The 27,338-nt window shown below is 40.4% G+C and overlaps 3 protein-coding genes across 25 annotated transcripts in view; all 3 read right to left on the bottom strand.

Annotated features, from left to right (window-relative positions):
* LOC116051468 (synaptotagmin-2-like) overlaps positions 1-393 on the bottom strand; it is a 31,388-nt gene extending 30,995 nt beyond the window's left edge. The window contains exon 1 of one of the 2 annotated variants that reach the window (XM_036002586.1): positions 67-393. The gene's annotated coding sequence lies outside the window, so the exon portion shown is untranslated. The remainder of the gene's footprint in view (positions 1-66) is intronic. The other variant, XM_031301922.2, reaches the window with a different exon arrangement.
* Positions 394-5,333: 4,940 nt separating this feature from the next.
* mybphb (myosin binding protein Hb) lies at positions 5,334-15,052 on the bottom strand. Of its 6 annotated transcripts, none has more exons than XM_036001892.1 (16): positions 14,772-15,052; positions 13,665-13,718; positions 13,497-13,553; positions 13,234-13,296; positions 12,957-13,016; positions 12,602-12,736; positions 11,761-11,928; positions 8,984-9,072; positions 8,686-8,881; positions 8,430-8,569; positions 8,121-8,280; positions 7,446-7,582; positions 6,486-6,672; positions 6,285-6,349; positions 5,616-5,647; positions 5,334-5,531 (listed from the first exon to the last, which is right to left on the bottom strand). In XM_036001892.1, the coding sequence occupies exons 1-14, from the start codon at positions 14,977-14,979 to the stop codon at positions 6,318-6,320; spliced, it is 1,686 nt and encodes a 561-aa protein (XP_035857785.1). In that variant the 5' UTR covers positions 14,980-15,052; the 3' UTR covers positions 5,334-5,531; positions 5,616-5,647; positions 6,285-6,317. The 6 variants fall into 6 exon arrangements, with proteins under 6 accessions (XP_035857785.1, XP_035857786.1, XP_035857787.1 ...); XM_036001893.1 differs by having other exon boundaries at positions 6,296-6,349; XM_036001894.1 differs by lacking the exon at positions 13,497-13,553 and having other exon boundaries at positions 14,772-15,051.
* A 1,321-nt stretch (positions 15,053-16,373) lies between these two features.
* Positions 16,374-27,338, bottom strand: part of nav1b (neuron navigator 1b) — a 75,614-nt gene continuing 64,649 nt past the window's right edge. For 13 of the 17 annotated variants that reach the window (XM_036001876.1, XM_036001875.1, XM_036001884.1 and 10 more), the window contains 12 exons: positions 27,037-27,193; positions 26,377-26,575; positions 25,558-25,658; positions 25,369-25,464; positions 24,807-24,975; positions 22,361-22,596; positions 22,016-22,170; positions 21,852-21,923; positions 20,574-20,770; positions 20,301-20,419; positions 19,953-20,150; positions 16,374-19,826 (listed from right to left, as the gene is read on the bottom strand). In XM_036001876.1, coding sequence (XP_035857769.1) covers positions 19,743-19,826; positions 19,953-20,150; positions 20,301-20,419; positions 20,574-20,770; positions 21,852-21,923; positions 22,016-22,170; positions 22,361-22,596; positions 24,807-24,975; positions 25,369-25,464; positions 25,558-25,658; positions 26,377-26,575; positions 27,037-27,193 — 1,783 coding nt within the window. In that variant the 3' untranslated portion in view covers positions 16,374-19,742. The remainder of the gene's footprint in view (positions 19,827-19,952; positions 20,151-20,300; positions 20,420-20,573; positions 20,771-21,851; positions 21,924-22,015; positions 22,171-22,360; positions 22,597-24,806; positions 24,976-25,368; positions 25,465-25,557; positions 25,659-26,376; positions 26,576-27,036; positions 27,194-27,338) is intronic. The other 4 variants (XM_036001878.1, XM_036001885.1, XM_036001881.1 and 1 more) reach the window with 1 other exon arrangement.

Raw genomic sequence — 27,338 nt, 5'->3', positions numbered from 1 at the left:
GCAGCAGAGCCCCAGTAACTGATGATGCTGTCTTGGACAGAGAGGGGAGAAACAAATGCTGCTTACCTGGAAGAGAGATGTGCTGCCTCCCAAACAAGGAGTGGAAGCAGAGAACAGGGTCAGATATGCAGGAAGAAAAAAAAAATATTAACAATCTGCACTCTGGTTTATCCTACTCTCAAAAGACATCTCAAAACCCCAGAGCTGGAAGATCCCAGTTTCTCCTGGGGGGGTGTTTCTGTCCAAGAAGCAGACACTCTCAAACAAGACTTTTCTTGGCTCAGTGTGCTGCTGACGTGCACTCAGATCAGGCAGAGAGGAGAGGAAACACTCACACAGATTAACATTGTTCTCACACACTGAAATCAGCGCAAGCATCAGAGCCGGTGCAGTTCTCCTGCTGTATTTCCCGGCACTGTTCGCTCATTGGCTGAGGAGCTACTCAATAAAAACCCTCCTTGTCATCAATTGGGTAGGTAGGGAGAGGGGGGGGGGGTAGTTTTTTTCTGTGGCGCACTAACAACCATGCTCCTCCTCTTTTCTTTCTTGCTCCATCACTTCTTCCCTCAGTACAGGCAGCCAGGGAGTGCTGAGCTTTGAGAATTAGACGCAGGAGGGAAGGGAGCAAGAGAGCAAGGAGATATGAGGGAAATGAAAGCAGTACAAATCAATGAGTGGTCAATGGAGAGGTGAAGATGGTGACCAGCAGTCTGCAGTAGCTCTCACAGATTTTAGCACCTGTGCCTCCCTGCTGCAGGAGCTCTGCAGGAACCTGAGTGCAGTGAGGTGTGAGGACCTGAGAGGATAGAATGAGGAGGGGGGGGGATTGGTGACGCGGTGTTACCGGTCTGCTTGGGCTGGTTTTGCTGCAGTATAGAGGCAGGCAGAACACAGATGGGAAGTTTTTTTTTTTTTTTTTTCAGCAGCAGTTGATGTAAAGCTCCAGCAGACTCAGCAGCATAAAAAAGGCAACTAGTTCCTCCCTTTCTTGTTTACAGGCATCTAACATGTGACTGGTGAATAATTTAAAAGAGCAGAAGGTGATGAGCTGCAGGACAGACACGGATCACTGCTGCTGCTGCTGCTGCTGCTGCTGCTTCATTAGGGAGACTAGAGATTACAGAGTCGTCTAATTAAACAAAAAGTGTAAAAGTCAAGCAGGAGTCAAACTGTATATTGTTGAAGAGCATTGAATCCAGCATGATGCCGCCTGCAGACACAACATTCAGTTCTACGAGCGTTTCTTTCATGATTGGTCATGTCAGATGAAATATCAGCAGAAAACAGATCTAATTAAACATGCATGTCGGAAGATGTAGGCAATTTTTTTTCTCGTTTTTAATTCCACTCAACAACTCAGTGCCTCAAACAATTAAACAGACGTAATTAAGTCTCATTCTGTCATCTGAAATCAATAGACTACCATAGTCCTTATACTGGACAGCTGGACAGAGCTGCATCACACTGCCACTGCAGGTCTCTCCGGGGAAATCCATACAGTACGTGGCTGCTTTGTGGGAATCACTGTTTACATCAGCCTATGTGAAGTAGCCTGGAATATAGACAATCTAATAATTCCAAACTGTTTTAGATATTATAACTGTGAAGGCAGATTAATAAGAGACCTCAGGGACAATATTTGGCATTTAAACGTTATTTAAGCTGTTCAAAAAACATGAGAAAGAATGGCTTGAACTGTACATAGCAGTAAGACCTCCTCATACCACCTTAACAGCCCAAGTATTTGGCAAATGAAGAGTGTACTCAGACAGTGCATCCAGCTGATTTAGCAGTGAAACATTTGTTAATGAAAAGCAACGACAGGACAGTGGTGTGAGTGCCAGTTACACCATTACACATATTAAACCTTGTGGGAACGTTGCCAAAATCTCTGAATCAAACAGCAGCGAGGCTCCCTTTAAGGAGGACACACCATTTCATTGCCTTTGGCGTTACCCTTGACGTAATAGCGGCCATGCAGTGCTCCATCAACGCTTAGACCCACCACATGAGTCAGAGATGCTGCATCACTAAAGCATTGTGCCTTTTTATGAACTTTCCATCCCGTTGTGCCTATTTGCTTCCCGCTCGGGGGAGGGAGTGGTGATGGAGTAAAGTTTTGATGGGATCTAATTTTTTAGCCAGAGGATATTTAGTGATTGCTTCGTGCTGGACTTCATAGCAATAAATCATACTAGATGAAACAGAGATTTCATAAAGGTGAACCAGGAAGTCTAATGAGCCTCAAATATAATATGAAAGAATAAAGCCATGCTAACAAGCTCACAATGATAATGCTAACATGCTTATGTTTAGCAGGTATAATGTCTTACATGTTCACCATCTTACTTTGGTGTGTTGACATGCTAACATTTGCTAATTAGCATTAAACACAGTGCAGCTATGGCAGGTTTTCAGTCATTAGATATCAGGTATTTGGTCATAAACTAAAGTATTGGAACCATTTACCCTGACAATGACACTGGATATAAAGTCAGAGGATCACCAAAGGGATTATAGTTCATCCTAAGGGGGACATGAATACTTAGATAATCGATTGTTGAGACATTTCACTCAAAACCACAAATGTGAACCTCATGGTTGTGCTAGAGGAAACGTCAGGGGATCACCAAAGTCAGTCGCTTTGTCTGGGGACCATGAACGCCTGTGCAAAATCAATTCATCCAACAGTTGTTGAGGTATTTAAGTCTGGACCAAAGTGGTAGACCGACCCACAGACAGACTGAAGAGGATGTGGCTCGGTTTTGGACCTTCAGGCCCGTGGGCCGAATTAATCTGACTCCCCTCTAAACTCCCCTGAGCCCTTCCTCTGCATGTTCGTTGATCCTCAACCAGTACACTGAAATGACTCAAGGAGACGAGATTCTCAGTTAACAATTTAGTAAACAGTATTGTAAGAAAATGACAGAACACATGTATGTGGGCTCTTGAATCAAGGCTAAGTATCCCTATCAATCAGAGAAAACACGAGACCCAGGTCCACTCAGACTTTGAGAGTTCAAGCGCCTCGATCTATCTGACCCTACCCTATTTATACTGTGCCCCAGGTCCTGTTGCCAGGCAGAAAGTATGTGTGTGTGTGTGCGTTGGTCTCCATGCACCCCCTCGTCAGGAGTCTGTTTGGTTCCACTTCCTCCTTCTTGCTCTTGTTGTCCTTTTCAATGCCTACTTATATCCAACGGCTATCTCGCAGCTGTTTCCTGTTGTCTTCTGACCTACAATGACATTTCTAAACTATGATAATTAAACTATAACAGAACACTTCTGAATGATAAAAATATCTCAACAAGACCCACATTGCCATCAATAGAGACTTTGCACATTTGACATTTTTTTGCTCAAATAAACACACAGTAAGCGGAAAACACAAACATCTCATCTAATCACCAGCAAAAAGAAAAGTGAACACTGACATTAAAAGTGAACACCTCTTTCACCCAATTGATTAAACATGAGTACAGTGTGTGCAGTTTACTAACATCGTGTGACATTACTTCTCATTTCATATGTCAAGGTAACTGCAAGAAAATAGAATTTTTAAGATTCAAACATATGATGTATATTTAATATGTGCACTTATTACATTATCAGCGATTTAATGATGGTTTTCATTGGAGGGAGGTTTGAAACTTCCTCGGTGAAGGACCTAAATTAGACAAAGTCTCTCGCTCCATGACCCTATTGCAGCCTCCAGGGGCCCACCAGAAGTAGGCCTGAGACCCATTATGGCTCCCAGCCCACAGGTTAAAGCTAAACGACACAAATTGTGCAAACAGATGGCACAAAATGGCAGAAATATCTAGTCATAGGATTGTAAATCAAATGGGCAGTTACCTGTCTTGATCTTTCTTTTCATCTTTTAGATGTGGAGGTAGAAATTTATGAATGTACTCATATCAAACAGCTCTTTCAATCCTCCCATTTTCAGTAGGCCTGTAGATGTCGTTTCTCAGTTGTAACACTAGAGGCCGCCCCACTCGAAGAGTCAGATTCTAGAGCTGGGTCACTCATTATGCAGCACACTTCCTTACTATCTCTACACAGTGAAAAGAGGGTGTGTACTAAGGAACAGTATTCTTGCACAAAATCTGCCACCAAACTCTGGTTCATACAATCTGAACATGATGAGGAACAGAGGGAGGGAAACAGTGGTGGTTTGGATTCTTTAAAGTGTAGATGACAAAGACATCTCCTCTTCTATTTGCATTTGCCCCCATTTTCATCTGTGATCTTCATTTCCCTCGCTCAGTTTTTCTACGGTGACATACTGTAAAAGCACATTTTGCCGGTCGAGCCACTTGTTCCCAAAATAAACCGAGCGAGATGGAGCGCTGAGGCTAATTTTGTCAGCCTCTGTGTGAACCCATGTGTCTCTGTAACCTGTATATCTCTGGCATGCTGCCCCACATCACTATGTAAGCAACTTCAAGTCAAATAGCTACAAGATCAGTATTATAGACTGGTATTTCTATTATGAAAGTGCAGGGATACTGTTCTGTACTCTTGGGTCCGTCTGAGCCAAATTAATAGGGCTTCTGCTGTCTCCAGATTCTCACTGGTTTGCTGCCAAAAGACTTCATATGTTCAGCAGCTGAGTGAAACTGTAGTGGAAAATAATTCAATCAATTTGGAGCTATATTAGCTTTCTGCTTTAGAGTAGAGTAGTTTACAGTGCTTTATGAATTGTACTCTAAATTCTTGGTAACCTTTTACTATGAAAATATATTTTTAATGTGGCACTAATTATGAGGAAAATTGGAATTTCCTTTAAAGAAATGTTCAATTTAAACCTAAGTAAATATTCATTAGTCATTCAATTATTATTGGAAGCTTTATTTGTTATATATAATGTGCATGTATGTGGACACTTTTTCCCATTCTTGCTTGTGTGTGTTTTCCTAAATTAGTACCAAATGACAGTTCTTTCCAGGAAACTTGTTGGAAATGATTAGAGAATATATCAAAACTTACAGAGCTATACAATCTTAAACTGTATGCAGTAGTTTATTTAAATATGTATAATTAGTATAAACCAAAACTATGAAATACAAAATATATTTATATGACTTGCAAGATTGTCCCTGTTTCACTGCATGTTATTAATTTCTCATTCAAACTATGCATAGATAGTCATTTAGAATAGTTGTTTTTCACAATAAGCAAAATATTAAGTTGTCTTTTTTTAACCTTTTGTAGCCTTTACACTACTTCCTCTGGGGATTTCAGTTTAAATAACACACTGTATTGAAAAAAACAAAACCAGAAATAAAATTATTTATTGATATAAACATGTAGATGTTAAATTCCTGCTGTAGAAGTCTTGGTGTACACCTAGTTAGACTGACGAGATGATTTAGTTATCATGGACAGTATCGTTGGGGAAAGCTGATTGTGGACACGGATATGGACTTAACGATAAAGGCATGAAGAGACAACAATTGTTCATCATAACACAGGGTAGCGTGGTCACCATCCATATATACATGTTCTTCCAGGTATCCAGCACCTCCCTGTAAAAGAAACATTTTAAACATTAAAATCGTTATTCATCGCTGTGGAACGACAGTTTTAGAAACGCTAAAAGTGTCACGCACCTTATGCTGCAAAGACCTCATTCCTTCTGCTCCTAATTTGGGATTGCAACAGATGAACAAATAACAACAGGTGTTAGAAAGGAGTCGGTCCTGCAGTTGCAGAGACTGCAGCGATTCGGAATCACTTCAAAAAATAGAAGTAAATAAGGCGTACATAAAAGGAATTCTGTATTTTAAAAATAAGCTTTTTTCCCAGCAATTATTTATCCAGTATTGTATAAAACTACAACATTACCCAGATTAAGGCTCTAAAATGTAGAAAACTGTGTTAATGTTGAGCGAGTAACCTGCAAATAAAAGGAGGCTGCTGCTACTGCTGAGTTGAGGAAATGTGATAAAGTTACCTAACCGAGTACACGAGGAGCCGTTACAGATTTAATTTACGGGTGCTACCTCCTGGACTCTTTCAGTGGCAGAGGCCACCCTTTCCAAGTTTAGCACCCTCCATGTATGGAAAGCAAATCATGGAGAAGGCCGATGTCACCTCAGGACTCATATAGATCAACCTATCCAATAAATCCAGCGTCATCATTAAACTTTTATTGCAGTCATTTTCACAAATATCCATGCTGTGCAACTAAACTACAAGTAACAACTTACCCAAAGAATAACTTACAATAAGACCATATTATCATGTATATGTTTTAAGGTTGATAGGCACTTTTCTACCCATTTCTGACCTGTGAGAATGTGAATGTTGACTTATTTCTTCTCTGCATCTGGAACCGCTGGTTCTGTTTAACACAAAGACAGGTTATATGCTTTCAGAGGTATAAAACTCAAACACCTGTACTTACAATATACTTCTTATAACCATAAATAGATTAAAAAGAGGTTTTACAGATATATATTTTAAAGATGTTTACTTACGTTTGACCTCCAGCTTGCAGCTGACAGTTGCTTCTCCGAGAGTGTTCTTGGCTTTGCAGGAGTACACACCTCCGTCAAAGTTACCAGGCTTACGGATCTCCAGAGTGCAGATTCCCTGGACGCAAACCTGCCTGTACTTGGGGTCGTCTCCAATAATCATCTGGTTCTTCATCCATATAACCTTGGGCTGTAGAAAAAGAAACAGATTTATCTGATTAAAACATGTGATGTGAAAACTATCATCTGAAATATAAACAAGCAGCAGTGTTGTTTCTATTGATGTTTGAGCTAGAGAAACCCTTTTGATTGAAGTGGACACACAGCACACAGCCAGTTTGGGAGTTTTAATGTCACTGACAAGGGAGGACCTCCTGGGGCACCACAGGGAATGTTACATGACCCCGCCGATCTGTCCCCCCCTATGGCCTCTTCTCCTCCTCCCCTGCTTCTAATGCCAAGAATACCAATTCTAGCCTTCTTCAAGACCATCTACACTGCCGTTCTGTTGGCGACCCGGTGGGATTATGAGCCCAAACAGGAGGGGAGAGGCTCAGACAGCCGGCTAACAAGGCCAGGCGAAGATCTTAGGCATTCTCAGCTCAGATCTAACACAGTGACAGCAATGGATGAGTGAGGGAGGAAAAAAACACTCACCAGCCACAATAAAGCTGCAGACAAGTAGTTTGAGTATATTTGTCATATTAATTGAATTATTCTTGTGTCAGCAGTGAGCAGGGTTGTTTTGAAAATTCTGCCTTGGTGGGGTGTCCAGTGACACTCAAATGATTTATGAGTTACGCTGTTGGGAAATCCAGTTTGGAAGACAAACTATATGCAAGCAGAGGTGTTGTTTAAAGACAAGAATCAGCTGTGGTGCTAATGTTTTGCTGGAGCTGTTAGTTTAGTGTGGAAATGGAAGAGACGTGATACTGGTCGAGCATGCAGAAAAAGTTACTGTACTTTTGGGAATCCCCTGACGGAGCACAGCAGCTTGGTGCTGTAGCCGACAGTGGCGGCTCTGTCACTCAGAGAGGTGGTGAACTTGGGCGCCTCGGTATAGTCGCGTTCCTTGTACTCAGGAGGCTTGTAGTCAATAGCTGGAGAATGGAAGAGAAACAAACTTGACCATAAAGATGTATGTATGTATGTATGTATGTATGTTAATAGAGTCTTATTTTGGCTCATCAATTTGACATGCTCATCTCAGGTACTGCAACAGTTCTTAGAAATATGTGTTATGGACCTACTATATCTGAATAGATCAGTTACGTGCGGATCTGTAACCTTATCATTTAAGCTCAAAGGTCCACTTACTTACTTTCTAAGCTTTCAGAGTCTGCTGAAAGCAAACTTTTGATGGTAGGTTATTTAGTCACGCATACTGTTCCCAAAGGTCAACAATGACTCTCCATGCCCAAATTTTAACGTATTAAGCTGAGTAAAAGTCTACTAGCCAATAGCACAACACCAATATTAATATGGCGTCAGTCGTTAAGAAACTGTCAAAACCAAAATTAGAAAGCTAATGAGTTGATAGCTTTAGGAAAACAGGGGAAAGAGTATAAAGTAGTAAATTAATTCCTCCGTGTCCGTTTCCCTGTTGGTCTAGGAACAAAAAAAATAGTTACAAGTTACCTGTCTTCAAGATTTTGGCCTCCTCCTTTGCAACGGTAGCGCTCTCGCTTACTCCAACCTTGTTTTCAGAAAACACTCTGAACTTGTAGACGTTGCCCATGATGAGGTCAGAGATAGTGGCATTCAGTCTGTGGTAATGATCCAACACAGTGAACCAGTCCTGCAGACACACAACAGGAGGAGGTTTTAAGGATTCAAGATTTACTGTGTGTAATGTATCGGGGGGGGGGGTCTTCCTAGTGATAACATCAACATGTATAATTTATTATGACCTTGCAGACAGATACCCTTTGATACTGAAAAACTTACTCCAGTCTTTTTGTCAGCCTTCTGGACTGTGTAACCTGTGATTTCTGTGTTTCCATTGTCTTTGGGTGCAGTCCATTCCAGAGCAACATTGAAGCCCCAGGTATCCACAATCTTCACACTGGCGGGAGGCCCCGGCAGCTCTGTGAACAACCAACACTTTTTAAATACATACAACTAATCTTCCACATATTATGCTTCACTGTCTCTTGAACACAGTAATTATATTTCCCTCTGTTTGATGCAACATTTTGCTCACCAACAATTTGAAGGATGAGTGAAGCCTTGTCTTCGAAGTCCTCCACCTTCACACACATCTCATACACGCCAGAGTCCTCTCTCTCGGATGTACGGATAAACAGGATGCTGTCTCTGTCAGTGCTGCGGATGTTCACCCTCTTTGTGTCCAGGGGCTGCCCATTCTTTGTCCAGGTGACTACAGGTTTGGGTTTACCCTGGTGACAAACAAAAAATATATCTCAGACAGTGAATTGTGAGGAGTTCTGTAGTTTCATTTATCGTGCATTTACAGGATGATACAGTCATCTTCAGCTTACTGTGAAGGGGATGCTCAGGTTGATCTTCTCTCCAACTTGAGCGACGTATCTCTGCCTGAGGAAACGTGGCAGGCGGACCTTGGGACGATCTAGAGCCAAACACAACCAACGATTATTATAGCATCAGCGGAGGAACAGTGACGACAAGACACAGCCTGAAAAGGATTGTTAGGATCTGTAAAGAGATTTTGGGAGTGAAACAAAAGGATTTTCTTTTTTTGTGGCCCACAAATCCTAAAGAAATCGATAAAGCCACTGAGCTGGTTTAAGCCCATGTTAGCCAGGGGATTTTTCACTGGTGCCATCAGGGTATGTATGGGCTTTAACTGGTTATAACTGGTTTATCCCTTTTGCTTTGCATCTGTCTACTCGCAGAAGATGGGAAAAGTAGGACTTATAGATTATAATAAGGGTAAATAAAATTAGAAGTTGCACGTAATATTGTCAGGGACAGAAACATATGGAAAGCAGGATAGTTAGTATTTATGTATGTTTATGTGAATGCATATGTATGTATGGTTTTTTCCCCTTAGTTTATTTTAGTCTGTTGTCCTATGTGCAAGTTGACACATACAATTGCCTTATTGGGACAAATTAAATGGAAATAACGCAGGAAATTGAAAAAGTAGAGATGTAAAACTTGCATGTAGGGAATGTAAATCATTTTAAATATAAAGAAGTGTGAGAATATCACAGACGTGGGGTGCCCTGGTGGCTCATCTATGCTTCCCTCACCTCCCCTTACTGTGTATAAGCTTGTAAAAAGCCCAATAAATCATCTAAAAAAATTGCACTGATAGTTAGCCACTGTGACGTTTGAAATGATACCATGCCTCAGAAGTATCTTTGCTGAGGCTCATTTGTAAAAGTGATTTGGTGAGAGGCACCACCTGCTTAGTCCAGCAAAGCAACATTTGTCAGGACTCTAAATAAAGAAAGCGTACTGTAGTATATCACCTCCCCTCATGACGCATGATCGGGAGATTCAGTTACTGAAACTCACGTCAGAGTGCATTCAAATCGTAGATAAATTAAGCAGGGAAGCAACTGATTAGGAAACAAACTGGAACATAAATAATTTAGTGTAAAAAAGGAAAAAAAGTGAGATGTGCATCTGTATGTTAGAACACATATACAGCATGTTAAGGGTCTTATCACTTGACTCAGAGAGGATTAGGCTTAACGAGTATTCTCCCTGTAAAGTCTGTGCCATGTTTCAAAATAAACAGGGAATCTCTGGAAGTGTCATTAGATTTGGGTGTCACCTGAGAAGTTAGCTCCATGTCCACCACCCCCACCCCCACCCACTGGAATTTACCATCCACCCCCTTCTCCTGCCCCACAGCCCCCACCTGCTTGCAGTCAGATCGCTTGTCACCATCAATCTTCAAGCTCCCCCTCTGTAGGAATCCTAGCAGGGATCACAATGCAATGCTAACCCGTCCTCAGAACAATCTGGGTTAATGGCGGGGACATCCCAGCTATTTTTTCCAAAGCTAGGTGGTCATTTTGTCGGAAACCATTCATGAGTGGTTTCTGTATGTGGTGGAACGCCTGCTATGGCGAACATGAGGGTGAACATGGACGTGTGAGTATTAAAATATTGCTGGCTGGGATCAAGTTGCCATTCCTCCCTGTTTGAGCGAGAAGAAGTAACGTAGCTCCTCCTTTAAGGCCCTCGGGTCGAATCGTCATTTTACCGCTCATCACTTTAGATATACTGTCTATGATTAACACTGTAAGGTGTATGGCATCAGTAAAACCCATCTACTTAACAAGTGCATAATTATGACATTGTGGTTAGGTGGATCAGTGTTTCAAGTCAAAGTGGAAACGAGTGAGAAGGCCTCAGTTTTATACCGTTAACACTACAGGTATGTGTCAACGGGACATGGACAGCTGAGACGAAAACATTGCTGAGCTGCTTCAGTTTGACTCCTGCACTTTACAACTACACTTTAATAAATGGCTCTATGAAGTTCAGTCCACACCTTTGTCAAATAGTATAGTCACATATTTATTTATCTTTACAGTTGGATTAAGCTAATCATGTAGCATGTGAGATAAAACTTAATCCCATAAGATTACTTGGAAACTCAGTCTATGATGTGTCCTAACGTAATAAACCCCAATTTTAAGTAAAGATTTATTTGTCTTAAAAAAATAGACCGATTGTTTGCGATTTGATTTTAATGTTTGTCATGGTGAAGTTAAGATCCAGATGCATGTCATACCTGAGGCCAACATTTTGAGAACCATATTTAAAAGAATTAATAAAGAAAATGGCCTAATTATGACTTTTTACAATTTTTACACATGACATGTCACTCATTCATGGTTATTGTGTTTCAATACACTTTGTAGGTACTATGTTTGTATGTATGGTGTATGTAGTTTTTAATATTTAGTAGATGATGTAATTGTGCATATATTATTATAATAGTTTTCTTACTATTCTGCATTTAATGGCCCTGCTTGTAATTTTTTTGTATATTAACTGACCCATTTGGGAAGCCTTTTTTCCACTGTTTACTGCTCCTATTGTATATAGCATTCTATTATTAGTTTAACGCTTACGCATATGATGCATCTGTTCTTGTAATTCATTTAGCTGCTGTGACACTTCAATTTCTACGTGTGGGATCAATAAAGTTTATCTTAAGTGACATTTGTTTGTGATAAAGTGGCAAAATAACAAAGGAAGTAGTTATTTCTTGTGCTTATTACTATATGTTGAGTTATGTTCTGTGCTGAAATGGATCTTGCACACTTCTTACTAGCGACCTCCTTCACCAGGACAGCCTCGGGGAGGGCGACAGGCGGGCTACGGCCGCCAGCATTCACAGCCACCACACGGATCTTCAGACGGTCACCGGTGGTCTGGTTCTTGATAACGTAGCGGCAGGACTTCTGCAGATCCTCATTGACTGCTTTCCAGTCCTCAGCTGAATGGGGCGATTAGACAAAATGAAGGCCGAGCTCTTGTTCATCTTAATATTATTGGATAAAGACTGATCATAGAGCGTGCTGACTGTGAAAAGTGCAGGCAGACAGAGAGGAAAACATCTAATTCATACAGCATTAATGAATCACGACAGTTAGCACAGCTTGTTGTGCAGCTCTGTAACGGAACTAGAGTGATTATGTTTGACACAAATTATCTTTGTAGTATTAGACATGAAATTGCTGTTGCTTCCTTGCCCTGTCTGCTAAATCAAGCATGCATTGAACTTCTGCTGATATGAGCTTAGGGCTATTAGTCTAAAAGCAGAACCTCCAGCAAGACCACAGCAACTCCTGAAATGCCTCTTTCCTTGTAGGGAGAAGTTAGGTAGCTCACGATATAACTCTGGGAGTGACACTTCGGGGACAGCTGTAACAGATATGGCTGACCCACATTAAAACAGCAATTTAACACGTTCCTGGGTGTATTTAAAAAGCGTTTAAACAGTAAAGATAGCATTATAGATTTTAGAGATAGGATGATACTTTCTGTAAAAAACAAAATTATTTATAGGTCAGCTGACATTTTTGTCACGGTGTGTTAATAATCCGAAACCCCTTTCGTGCACATGCCGGCATTCAGTGCACCTGGTGGAAAGCAAATGCAGGACTTACTTCCATCCTTGCAGACTTCAATGGTGTATCCATCCAGACCGGAATCGCCGACGACCTCTGGCTGGCTCCAAATGATGGTGACTGAAGTGTCATTCTTATCCTCAACAAACAGATCCACTGGGGCACTTGTGGGCTCTACAGATGCCAAAAACAAATTAGTCAATTATTATTAGATTATTCAACTGACATTTGCAAAAGGCAGCAATGCACAAAGTCATTCCAATCAGAAGTCAATTCAAAATTGAGGTTCGTAAGAGATGATGAAGTTCTTTATATAAACACTGTAATAAAAAGGGAGATGAAAGTCGAATCAAATCACTCTGAGATGAAGTTTCCTTTCTGAATAGACCTTTACCTTTGGGTGGGGGTGGTGGAGGCGTGGGCGCTTTAGGCTCTTCTGGTGCAGGAGCTTCAGCTGTTGTTAAATAGGCATTTGCATTATTATTGGCAGCGTGTAATCAGCAGAGCGATGCTACAGCATCAAATAAAATCCAGTTACTATATGTACCGCACGGCTCTCCGCATTACAATGCTATATACTGAAGTGCTTTTTATCCAGTTTGTCTAAAAATGATTAAAATCATCTCAGATACTGCAGAGAGAGAAGTGAACAGGAACATGTTCTGTTTTACCATCAGCAGGTGCTTCGGCGTCAGCAGCGGGAGCACCTTCCTCTGCGGCTGGGGCGGCAGCAGCTATTATTAAATGTTAGATGTGAATAATTAGTGCATTAAGCAGATGGGACATGTTCGAAACAGATGATATGTGTGTTGAGACTGCAGCCTGTGATCAAAGTGTCCTAAAGTAGTTAGTGTTGTTGGCTTTAACGTACGAGGTTGAAGATTCAAACTGTAATAAAGTTAGATGTTTGTGGTGGCTCATGTGATTTCTGTACCATCGGCAGGGGCTTCAGCAGCGGCAGCAGGTGGTGTTTCTTCTGTGGGAGCGGCAGCTGATATTAGAGGTTAGAATATATTAGTGTGGCTGTACTGTAGGAGAAGGACTGTTCCAAGATTTAATTAAACTTATATAAAAATGTCCTTTATTCCACTCCGTTCTTTACCATCAGCAGGGGCCTCAGCAGCAGCGGGTGTTTCTTCTGTAGCAGGAGCGGGAGCAGATATTAGAGGTTAGAAGATATCGACATTAGATATTAGTGCAGTTATCTTTTAGTGTAGGAGGATCAAGTTTCAATAATTTGTATAGAAGATCTTTGTTAATACACTGATAGTCTGTTTTACCATCAGCAGGGGCCTCAGCAGCAGCAGCAGCTGGTGTTTCCTCTGTAGCGGGAGCTGATATTAGTGGTTAGAAGATATCGGCATTAGATATTAGTGCAGTTATCTTTTAGTGTAAGGGGTTCAAGTTTTAATAATTCGTATATAAGATTTGTGTTAATACACTGATAGTCTGTTTTACCATCAGCAGGGGCCTCAGCAGCTGATATTAGAGGTTAGAGGAAATCAGTAGATGCATAACATTTGGAAAATATGACATGACATTTTCAAAATGTTATGCAGGAGGTTAAATCTATTAAAATAAAAAAGGGGGAAAGCAGAAATGGGTGAGTTAGGTGGTCACAGAGATACTCCTCTCAGGTACCATCGGCGGCTGGCTGGTCTGCAGCAACGGGAGCAGCAGCCTCATCAGTGGGAGCAGCTGATGTAGATATTAGATGTTAAATATTAGAAATACACACTTTTCTTTTTAATATACAGATGTTAATATGCGTTATAGCCTAAGAACAGCAAACCAGCGCCACTACCTTCACCAGTTTTTATAACTTAGCCTAGATATTAAGGTGTGTTAATGTGTGCTTGTTAGGGGTCCAGGTGGAGCTTTCACTGAAGTAGCCTATAAAAGCGCATATTAGCAACAACTGTACAAGTTAACATCACACAGTGTTGGAGAAGGAATCCAAGCAGGCGGTTTGAGCAGTTACCATGCTTTTTCCGTTTTACGTCGACGGCTACAACTCCTTGCGCACGGCACCTTCACGCTGTCAGCGCGTGCGGAAAGGTTACCGCGGGCTTACCATGAGGTGAACCGACTACTTCGTCTTTAATTAAAAGGTTAACCAATTAATCCAAGGTTCATCCACTGAGAAATAAAATGAGGATGAACTGTACTGTTACTCGTGGCTCATGAGCCGCTGCGCTCGGTGCATTACCATTTGCGGGTGGAGGGGTGGGCTCCTCAGCTGGCGGGGCAGCAGGGGCCTCTCCCTCGGCAGGAGCAGCAGCCTCAGCAGGTGCAGCTTCCCCCTCAGCGGGGGCCGGGGCGGCCTCGGCTGGAGCAGCCTCAGGAGCCTTCTCCTCCTCCTTCTTGGCTGGTTCTTTCTTAGCCGCCTTCTTGATCGGGGCAGGCTTGGACGGCATGTTGACGGTTGCAGCTAATTCCCAACGCGGTTAAGTCCGACCTTAAAACTGGATCCAATGCCGACATTCCTGCGGGGGTGGCAGGCTTATATAGGTCCCGGCAGGTTCAAGCACCGCCTCCTAATGAATTGTATGTAATGGATACTGAGCACCATGTCTGACTCAGACCTCTGTCTGTTTGTCTCACTCATTAACACTGACTGTTCCACTACATATAACCTAATTAAATTAAATTGTGTCATACTTAATAATACAATCATGGCCAATTTAATTTAGTCATGCTATTCGGTGGTATTTATGATCATGACTTATGTTTATGGTAAAAAGCATTAAAGGCTATATAACTGTATTACTTTTTTTAATCCTACAACATTCATATGGCCTCTATGATCATTTAAAGCTGCAGTAGGTAGAAAACCGCAGGAAATTGAAGTAGTGAGACCTCTTCCTGCAGCTCTTTCTTTCCCCTCTCTGTCACAGGGCAATGCATGGCAGGACTCTGTAATGACCTAATGACCTGTGATTGGCCAAAGTCTCCCGTCACGCAGGGCTGGACTGGCCATCTGGCATACTGGGCATTTTCCCGGTGGGCCGACGCACGTGTGTGTGTGTGTGTGTGTGTGTGTGTGTGTGTGTGTGTGTGTGTGTGTGTGTGTCACACACTATGTGCGCCTCACGTCATAACGACAACAAGCAGTTTGGCTGTAACATTAATGTGGCTGTCAGGTAACCTAACTGTTTAAGCTTATATTGAAAATTGGTTGGGTTGTTGGGTAGCTGAAAAGTCTGTGTGATCTACAAAATCAGTGTTGATATAAGTATCAGTGTTCCTTGAATTGCTTAATTAGCTAATGTTATTCAATAGCATTGCAAAGCCAAAGTGCTCTTTTCCAGGGCATGTACTACTCTCAGCTTTATAGTAGCTTTTGGGAAGGGTTATGATTATGGTTATGGTTATTGTATTTAGCAGACACTTTTGTCCAAAGCGACAAAATATGAATCTTACAATAGTTAACATTAACAGTTTTAAAAAGTTGCTAAGCCAATATTAAGCAAAAATAGTAATAACAATTATGACAATATCAAATATTAATAAAAAAAATTAAAAATACCATAAATACACAAATCATAACTTTAAGATTTAATTATTTATATAAAATGCCAGGGCCGATTTTTTTGTCCCAGTCCAGCCCTGCCGTCACGTCACGCAAAAGTCTAGTTTTCTCTCAGATCACTTGAATTACAATATGCTAAAAGATTATTATGGATTTTTTGGCCCAATGACGCCAACAATAAAGAGTTCCTACCACAGCAAAAAAAATTAATACTATATTATTTTATAGTTCTTATTAACAGGTCAACACTGTCAAACTGACACACAAGAAGCAACAGAATAAATATAACATGTATTTTATTGATTCCAACAACCAGTGATAGGTGGATGAAAGCCTTCAGAAACATGCTTTATTCACGTACTGGACCCAACTCTAAAGAAATATACCTTTCTCTCAAGCATGATTTTTTTGTTTCCCTGTCCCTTAATGATTGTTGCCGCATCCAGAATGCTGACCTATTTACAATCTTTACACTGATGTCCTGTACAAAATAGAGAAATTAAGTTTTACAAAGGATTCTTTAGAAAAAGAAAAAGAAATATCAAATATTTGGAGTATTAAAAGGGAAAACATTATCTAGAATGATTTTCCTAACAATACAATAATGTCAGTTTTTTTTCTCATCACACAGCAAGTTTACATGCATTTACAACACTTAGAGACCCTTAACATTTGCACTTCAGTGACATTAGATATCGCATAACTTTTTCTTTTTTTTAAATCTTAGTTTAGTACCCACAACAAGCTTTGCAAAAATGACTATTCAGCAACCTGTATTGGCTAAAGAGATCCAGTTCATCTCTTTATCTGGTTTGATTCTACATAAAATTAACTATGCAAACAGTGAAGTGCTGATTTTATCGTCATTTGACCATTTACAAGTCCAGTTATGATACTTTTGTTGCCATTCATAAGGACAAAACACATGAAACAGCTTCCAAAGTGCTTCATTTCTTTAACTACATCTATGAATCCTGTTCTCAATGCAACGCCGCACAAATCCTCCTCGCTCAGTAGCGCCTGCTAAAACAACCTTCCACTTTTGTCCTGTGGTGCAATTTGGTCCAAATTAGGAACTCAAAGACAGACCAGATGAAAACACACTGCATTTGCATGTGAGGATCAGACATTTGCTGATTGCCAACACCAGTAGAAGTTGCTGCATAGTCCTGATACACTAGTAAGCAAACACAAATCACAGCTACTACAGAGTAACAGGCACAACAACCAGTGAATGAGATGAGAAGCTCGAGCTGATGGCTTTAGTTAACCTGCAGAAACAGACCAGGGTTGGTAATACTGTCTAATATTGATTTATTTACAATAACTGACATTATTCTCAATCGGCATGGGACCAGTGTGAGAGTCACGGGCCATTTGGTATCTTTTTGCTCTTTGATGTCTTTAATTCCTTCCTTTTTGTTTTTTTTGTTTACATCTGACCAATCAGAGCTGCGGATTAGCTTGAAGTTTTGTTATCAGCCTTATGCAAAGAGTGCAATAACGAAGCAATAAGCAGCTCAGATACAATTGAAAATGTTAAACTTTCTTATCGAGCTGTCATAAAAGTGACATTCATTTACAGGATTTATGTACATGGGAATTTTAGTCTGAGCACCTAAACAACGAGACAGGTGAATTATTTCGACAATACTTGCCCAACCACTTTGTCTGCCATTTACTCCATTAGGGCTTTTTTTAGTTTTATTTTATTTATTTTTTTTTTTACAAAAATCAACACAAAGTACCTTAAAAAGTGTTTAAATCGTTTTGCTTTTTACTCTTGCCTTGGAACAACAACTCTCCATAGTCACTTTGCACTGTGTTGTGTACCCAAAGTTTTCTCAAATATGAATACCGTACGACATTAACATGGGCATAACACCTACATTGTCTCACATGACTTCATTGCCTCTACAAAATGTCTTCAACACTTACTCAACATGGCCTAAAAATATCAGACATTATCTTCCGGATTTATTTATTTTACATTACTTTAGCGTTTGACATTTCTACTGTATGACACAAAACTCATTGCTAACCTAGCCTGAAAGTCTACGTGATCTTTATTCAACACTAAAACAGTCCGGGACCTTGTTAAAAAAAAAAGAGCACCATGCGTACCTAAATGATGATAATAAGCGTGAGTTAATTCTGTTTATGAAGTGCATGAACTGTTGTAAATGAAAATGGGCAAAGGTAGCTTTAAAATCACTCTACTCAGACATTGTTCAAAGTGTTTTGCAGTGGAGCTTTGCGATAAGGCTTCTTTTAAAAGCACCTACTACATTAGTGATACTGTTATATGGTTGTTTTTATAAGTGTTCTTTATACATTCATAGTTGAACTGAAACCACTAACATGACAGTCAATACACATGATTAAAGTACAGTATTTGGTCCAGTATATTAGATATTTGCACCAAATAATATAGATAAAATAACTTTGATGTAGCCTGATTGTATGTACATAATATATACAGTAACTCTGAATATGGGGTGAAAGATAAAAAAAGAAAATGGACTCTTTCCTAGATAAATGTTACAGAAAAAAAATCTAAATTGGATTCAAATAGCATTTGCTCAATCTGTTTAGTCAGAGGGCGTTTGTTATGTTACATAATCCCTGTGTAATAACTATCTAATACCTGATATATGTGGCAACATTGGTGACACGTTTTACATAAAGCAGTTCATAAAACTACATTAAGTGCTTGGAAATGATGGTACTGTGCAGCGACAAAGTGATGAACTCACATCACTAATAAATTGGTTTTGTTTTATGCAAAAGAGTATGACAGCAAGTTTAATTAATCAATTTATAAGCCATAACAATGATAAAGAAGAGATTATGTCAAAACAAATACTGATAAGTGATCCTTTAACATTTGATATTGTTAAAAAACAAGAAGATTAATGGAAATAAATAATGCAGAGGGTTGAAGAAATAACTGATTCCTGACTGTCTTAGCTGGGATGATATTGATGAAAGCACCAGTGTACTCTGCAGAAGTTGAGGTGACATTGAAGTCTTTGTTGTTAAGGCATTTTATTTGTTTTACCTGCTCAGGTTGTAAAGTTCAGGATTGCATATGTATAAGATTTGGCCTTCAAAGACTTATACAGTCGATATGTACCAAAAAACGTTGCAATAAATAGTAGCATCTGTCATGCTGTCATACTCGTTTCCAAAAATGAGTCACCATAATTGAGAATAGCTCCTGCTGACAAGCACTCCATATCCCATAATGCACTTCAGCACAACACAGGATGGACTGCAAGGACAGAAATCACCTGAAGTGAAAGCGCTGAGACGATTCTTAGTGATCTCTTAGCACCGATCTAAGAGCACTGAGTGCTAATGTGGTGGTAAAAGGAAACTGAAGTGAATGTCATCCAGTCAAATACACAGAAAAGTAATAGCTGTTCATTCAATACTTGTGAACAATCTTTTGAAAATACTGTATGTAATAAAATGATGATTTGTAATTACCGAGTTATACATTTAACCTACTGTGGGCGGGAATGACAGTTTTAATCACCCTACAACCGTTTCTGAGGGATCCTTTTGTTCCTGAATGTGCACTGCATCATTACGGTGGACAAAAAAAACCCATCAAATATGAAGTGTTAAGTGTAAGCTTTGTGTTCAAAGTCTAGGCAGGCTAGGGTCTTCTTTGTCTGGGGATTCAATGTAATTGGCAGCTTCTTGAAGTTTCAATAGCATTGCCATCTATAACAAAGAAGAGAGAGTCAAGAAATCAGCAATACTGAAGGATCCATTTCAGTTTTTAAGTATTTTACAAAGCCGATAATTCTGACGGACGGAAAAAAAAAATGAAGTGAAGTGCTTCATTACCAGGGGATCAGATTCCATGGAGCTGGGTGGAGTCTCCTTGTGAGGCCTCTCCTCGCAGGGCTGACCGGGGCTGCTGGAGCCGATGCTGGGGGGAGGCAGGTGGAACAGCTTTGCCTGGTCCTGCTGGGCAGACGGCCAAGGCAGGGTGCCTCTAACCCACTCCACTGGGTCCTCCCATACCGCTTTCTGGCCGTGGACCTGAAGTGTCACAACATATACTGTATTACCAAAATGGTAAAATTAGAGCGTAACAATTCCTGTGAAAGGGTAAGCCACCAGCCCTTTGTGTGAAATAATCTAAAACTAGCTGGAGACCATTTTCTAGATTTGTTGGCTGTGGTTTCTTACCTTGATGCCGTCCTTGGCCCCCTCTTGCAGGTAAGGAATAATAGAGTGGTTCCAAAGGTCAATGAACCACGATCGAAACTCATCCACCGTGACCGGACAGGACAGGAAAAAGCAAGGGCCTGAGGGGACAAGGGAGGAGAAGGAAGAACACTAAGGACACATAATGTGACATCATTCACACTAAGGTTCTCAATATTCCCTATGAAATAAAAATGCAGCTTTCTTAAGCCCTGAAGTCACACCCGGTCCTTCTGATGAGAGTGTGTTTCATACCAATGAGGAAGTCCGACGTGCTGTGCTTCTCCAGGAAGGCGTGCAGATGATACCACAGTTTGGGCACCCAGTCCAACACCCTGATCAGGTCCTCATTGGTCAAGCTTCTCTCATCCTCCGACTCCATCAGCTTCCTGTGCAAGTAGCGCACCAGGAAGCCATTGGCTGGCTCCACATTGTTGGAGAAGGTCACCATCCTAAGATGATGAAAAGCACATGCCAAAAAATCATCTCAAAACACAGACTTATAAGTGTGTATTGTATTGTGTATTTCTATAGCCACATACGAGATTAGCCCTCTTATCCACATCAACATTAGAGTTTACAGTTTAAGTTAGACCCATAGGGACGGACTGGTTGAAAATTGGATTGTGAAATGGTACTTCCTATATTTTGACTGAGGAAACCCAATTAACCAACCAAAATTTAGAATGAATAATTCATTCTAAATTTTGGTTGGTTTGGTTGCTTATTTAGGTCTTGTTTGATTTCATTTCCATTTGGCTACATCCTCTTCCCTCATCAATGTGACAGTATCATTCAACTAAATGTATAAAAAAAAAAAAACAGTTCTGCTATTGGAATCGGTCATAATCAGTTTGATTTAACAAAATGTTGTTGCTTTGACAGTTTCACAGTCAAATCCTGTATTTTGTAGACATCTTAGGACCCTTGTTTGATGTATTTCTGTTTTTGGGAGGACGGAACAGGGAATTTCAACAGTAACAGTTAATAAAATTCAGGATGTTTTCATTGTTCTGATATAACAATATGTATTTTGCTTTATAATATTTGTTTATGCTTGTCTTGTGTTAAGAACAGTCTTCACTACGGTGATGACTAATGAGGATAATAAACAGTAGGTAAAAATGTTGCAGGTTATAGTGAGAGGTTTGTTTTTGTTGTCCAACTTCAGACTGAAAGCAACACGAGTCATGACTGTCATTTACAAAAGTGCATCTACTCAGAAATTTCAGATATGTTAATTTACAGTGAATACAATTTGTCTCAACAATACCAAAGTAAACTCAGTATTGGTACTGATGGCACTGAGCGAAATCAAACTGTATTAAATCATGCTGTATCAGTTCACATATAAACACATCAACTCACAGTTTACTATTGACCTGCTTTAAGAAGATTTGTATTCTATTGACTTGTTGACTCCACATTGAGCTTCAAATCTAACTCCAGTGTAATCAGGACAAATTCACCCAGAACACCCAAGACAATACTGCAGGAGATGAAAATACTTCCACAACCGTTCCTTCAACCAACCTGAAGCTGAGATGGAGGCCGTGGTTCGCTATCATCTTCACTGGCTGATTGCTTGTTCCAATAATGTAAGGACTAAGGAACAGGAACAACATTAGTTTAAGCTGCGTCAAATGATCACATAAATACTCTTGCAGCTAGTTTCAGTCCGTGCATGTGGAGCGTACCATTTGTGATATTTACAGGTGAGAGCACCGTTGACAAGCTCGCTGATGGAAGCAGGCCCGTGAATATCATCCAGAATAATGACCAGCGGTATTTCTGACGTGCTGGTTTCCCGATCGATGTGATTGGCCAGGTTGGAGAGATAAAGCTGCAGATCCTGAGGAGAGAAAGGTGAGAGAGAGAGAGAAAGGTGAGAGAGAGAGAGAGAGAGAGAGAGAGAGAGAGAGAGAGAGAGAGAGAGAGAGAGAGAGAGAGAGAGAGAGAGTGTGATGAAAAGAAGCTGACAACATGATGCACCAAATAACCCGGTGTTGAACAGTTTCATACAGGACTTAGCTTTCTGTCACCTTGCATGACTGGCGGTGCAAGTTAAAAGTGACCACGATGCCATCGGTGACTTCACGGGCGCTGCGGTCCACCAGGTATTCAGCCAGCCGGGAGGCCAGGTAGCTCTTACCCGTCCCGCTCGGTCCAGACAGGATAAGACGGCGGTGTTTGAGCAGCAGGCTGATGTAGTGTTGCATCATGGGTTTGGGAATGAGCGTTTCGAATACCAAGCTGTCCACACACTTCTCCTTCAAACCTGATCATAGTGAGGAAAAGTGAGAACAGACTGTGCTGTCATAACAATGAAGTTGATAACTATCTGCTAATTACCCAGCAGAAATTAGAATTGGTGATCAACTGCAGTTTGATACTTGATATTTAAGTCCCTGGACGCTGTATGTGGCTGTCCACTGCTCCTAATGCTTAGGATGGGTTAAATGCAGAGATTGCATTTCACTATATTGTACTGTACAGCTGTATGTGACAAATAATAAACTACTTCTTCTTGTAAGTGCTTGTTAAGAATTCTGTTCATATCTAAATCCAGGGTTTCTGCAGGTTTCACCAAGTCAAATTTAATACTTTTTAAGACCTTTTCAGGACCATTATAAATGAAATGTAAGACATATATCACAACATAAAAAAATCAATAAAAAAAAAAATCAATGTCAGAGTCCAAAAACACCGCTAAACTTGCACTTCCCCATAGCTAAATAATAAAATCCGTTCCGAAAGAGACTCGCGCAGCCGTACACTCAGCTGCAATATAAGATGCATGTTGGTCTCATTTGTAGTCATAATGCAGCGAATTATATCTGGAGTAGCGAAAGAAAGAACTACAACACCATGAAATAAAAACAAAAATTGTAAAAAAAAAAAAAATCAAGGGCTGTTTAAAATTATTTAAGACCTAGAACAATTCTTCAGGGAATTTAAGGCTTTTTAAAAGGCCTAAAATTTTGATTTTGAATTGTTAGACTTTTTAAGACCCTGAAACCAAAAAGAACATACAATAGGAAGAGTTCAGGTAAGAAGATGTTGAGAAAACAGATTTATATCACCTGCACCTCGCATGTCCTTTAAGCAACATGGAGTTCAAGCATTTAGCTCTGAAAATAACTTTGCATCAAGTATAGGGAGTCTGTGCACCCCCCACCAGCCTGCAGGAGTCTAATGTTCCACCATAACATCTATGGGGCCCATGTGATTGAGGCTGGTCGACCAGCTGGGCCTGGATCCACTGAGATCATGTTACCCAGAGCCCTGTCTGGGATGCCGCTGCTTTCCCAGCTCTGCTAGCACTCCGCTCATTGCATTCCTGCATGCAAAATGTGCGGAGGGGTCGACTATTAAACCCTCGACTCTCCTCACTAATCACAGCTCTGCTTTAGAATCACTGATGGGCTCCATGTATGTGCAACTCCCAAACCAAAACACTGCAGTTATTTGAAATATAATGTATACAAGTCACATAAATCTGTAATAGTGGTGACAATGTTAGGTTGGATAGATAATTAGACCAAATAAATCTGGAACTGTGGCTACTTCCAGCGAAAAAAAAATGTTGTTAAACTGATGAGTTTATCAGCTGCCATGGGGTCATTTGAGTTTATGTTTTGGTGAATGATGAGACCAGCTTACAATTCAATGTAACTGAATGCACGTTGGACGTAGAGAAGAGTTGTAAAACAAAATAAGCAACACTGGATCAACTGGCAATAAAGAGACATGTCCACATTTAGTCTGATTAACAGACAGACATGAGGATTTGCACTCAGTTGAGACTGGGATAAGACTGTTATCTCCTCGGATAAACACTCAATCTATCATGTGTGTGGACGCAGCTTTCAATCAATAGAGTTGTGGTTTCAAAATTGAAGAGTGACGCAAAAATGACAGTGACATCATCCGGTGGACTTTTCCCGACAGGTGAGCGTGGAGCTCCGCGCGCTGGTGCCATGGAGGGGTGCCGTTCATCCTCATATATACTGCCCGGCCTACAGTGAAACAGAGCCGAAGGTTGAAAAGTTTTCCCTTTTATCAGAGGACTCACATAAGAACATAGCAGAGCCTAAACACTTCTGGAAATGATCAACCACGAAAAGCAAGCAGGCAAGAAACCAAACTAAGTGACCTGTTTTCCATGGAATTCCTCTGCTCCGTTTTAGTACCGCACACACGCAACAGCGCCGCACCTAACACATGCACCCCCTGGCACACACACAACAAACAGAGCTATCCATCTGAGAATATTAACTAATAATAATTGATGTTGATGCATAATGAATAATGTTGGAATACTATTCATTATTGCATGGGCGATTTTTGGGGTAATGTTGTGAAATGATGTACTAAATAAAAAAAACTTCAACAACAACAAAGCATTTGAATACTGATTTAGACATTGATTACTACGATAACGCATTCAGGTCAGCCCTATCTTATACGTCACATTTGTCCACAGACCTTTCAGGGCCACCGTGATGCTACTGGGACCTCGGGACATGCAGCGAGAGGGCTGGGTTTCTGGACCTTCTCCTCCCAGCACTCTCTTAATATGGCCCATACTGTAACTGTAGATGGAGTCTGTAGACAGGCCCAGACTAGAAGTGGGGTCCACCTTGGCTATGTACACCTGGATTGAAAAGAACAGAACAAGAGAACCAAGTAAATCTGTCCAAATAGGATTTAGTGTGTGCAGATAGACAGTGCCCCTTTTGATGTTTCAGCACTAACTACCTTCCAATACGTGTCAATGGTGAAACCTGGATAATCCTGTTAAATGACCTGCCAACCTCCTAAAGTAAATTCAAATACCTTTTTTACTAAGTTTGTGCCTCGTCATAAATCAAGAAGTTGAACATGATTCCATATGCTATTTCTGCATCGTAGTGTGCAGCAGTGGAACTCTTTGAAGGAACAACATGCTAAATTTAATGTGACAGCTGAATCATGCTTGTTGCAAACTGTACATTGAGTCCTTGGACCGGTCATATTGAACAAAGTTGTCAGAAGAAGGGAGACTCACCTTGAAAGCCTGGCTGACAGCTGAGTCCAGCATGGACCAGTCCATCCTGCCATTCACCCTGACAGTGCCGACAAAGAAATCCTGCTGTTTGACCTCCTGTTGATACAAAGTGCAACGGACAGGCGAAACAGACATTTAAAATCATGTTTATTGGTCTGAAGAAAGAAAGATGACAAGCAACATACTTACATCTTTAAAGACGTGTAAATCTGCAACACAAATCACCACCCTAACACGGTGATCATCCCTCTGTGAGGAAAGACTGAGGAAATCTGCAGAGTGGATGTCTGCTGAGGAGTAAATACATACAAATAGGACAGAAACAGAAAAGAAAGATTATGTAACATCTGTGACACAAGTAAAAAATAAAAAATATAATATTGTACAGAATGCTGAACCAAAAACATTGCTTAGCAGGTTGTAGTGATAAATTCATGTGCACAAATTAGTAAACTGTGAGGGATAAAGGAATTTAGAAGCAAGGAGCAATGCTATATATATATATATATATATAAACTTATTTTATATGGCCATCTGACCTTTAAAATACAAGCAGGTTTTATTTTAATTATATGATTTGGCATTTCATTTTCATACCCTAAATAAAATTATTAATAATTGGTATTGGAAAAATAGCATATTATAACTATGTTATAATATATTTTTTGCTTGTACATGGTGCACATGTACAGTATATAAATGAGATGATTTACAGGCCAGGAGTAAAGTACAAACTACAAATACCTACATTACACACATTTGCACATAAAGCATAACAAAATTATTAAGTGCTGTAAATGTGGTATAAGAAAGCAATCCAACCATTACGTATTTTCCATTCATACTGTAGTTTCAAGAACAAACCAGATGGTATTCACAATGAATGAATGAATCCATTTTCCATTACATGTGTGTAAATACTAATCTAAGTGCTATGCCTACTTGTCGAGCACAGTGGCGTCACCATTCTGACTCCACATTGTCAACAGGTCAGAGACTAAACTGTACCTGAGCTTCCCCCCTCACTCAGCCCTCTGCTGTAGCTTTTGGGCATGTGCATGGCTACGGACTGTCGAGGTGATAAACTTCCCAGAGCAGTTAGACCCGAGGACTGGGAGACAGAGCTGGAGGGTCCTGGAGATGGACAGGGAGACAGACCACCCGTCTTCAGATGGTCATTCTCAGCCTTCAGGTTCTCCACTGTCGACTACAGACAAACATCACAAGTGTTACAGGAATTTTCTTAAATCGCAGTGCCACTTCCATAATACAGCTTTAGTGATGTTTTTCTGAGTGCATGCTAAAAATGTTTCTTATATTGGAGAAACTGGCATAACTAAATTTAAACACATAACCTGCCACAAGACCAAACAATAAAAGAGGGAAGTTAGAGATTACATTCATACATATCATCATCATATTCTTTATTCAGGACACACAAAAAATGGTCCATAGCAATACATACATACATACATACATACATACATACATACAGTACATACCTACCAATCGTACCTATCATGTACATAGAAAAGTTCATCTTACACAACACACACACGTCTGGCATTCTATCTAGTCCACAGGTAAACTCCAAAAGCAAGTTTATCAAGAAAAAAAAGGGAGTAAAAGAAAAACACATAAAATATCAAAGGAACATATCACACATACCTGCATGTTGGTCATGGCCTCCTGCAGCTGCTCCAGCTGATGGGCAGAGCTCAGAGCCTCCAGGCGGATGTCTGTCAGTTTGCGCTCCTTCTCCCACAGCTCTGTACGCAGTTCTGTTACAACCTTATCATCCCCCACCTCATCTCCTTCACAGAGTCTGGAGATATTCAATTCAAAGAGGACAACATTAGAGATGTGCGAAGGTAGCAAAGATCATCAGACTGACAGCTAGACACATCATTTTTAAATGCTAACTTAAGGACCACCATAGACACAGCTGTATTAGAACCACTATCAAATTA

The sequence above is a fragment of the Sander lucioperca genome, chromosome 6, assembly GCF_008315115.2.
Source record: "Sander lucioperca isolate FBNREF2018 chromosome 6, SLUC_FBN_1.2, whole genome shotgun sequence".
In the NCBI taxonomy this organism is placed as follows: Eukaryota; Metazoa; Chordata; class Actinopteri; order Perciformes; family Percidae; genus Sander; species Sander lucioperca.
Note: the sequence above shows the minus strand (reverse complement) of the source record. Positions and strands in the feature narration are given on the sequence as shown.

Bases quoted from the DNA above. Each gene is read 5' to 3' on its own strand.
- mybphb (XM_036001892.1), bottom strand. From the start codon at position 14,979: ATGCCGTCCAAGCCTGCCCCGATCAAGAAGGCGGCTAAGAAAGAACCA. The intron at 6,673-7,445 runs GTACAGTAACTT...CTTTTTCTACAG, and splicing joins CCGTCAGGGGATTCCCAAAA to CCCAAGGTTATATGGATGAA. The intron at 6,350-6,485 runs GTAAGTAAACAT...TGTGTTAAACAG, and splicing joins CTGCAAGCTGGAGGTCAAAC to AACCAGCGGTTCCAGATGCA.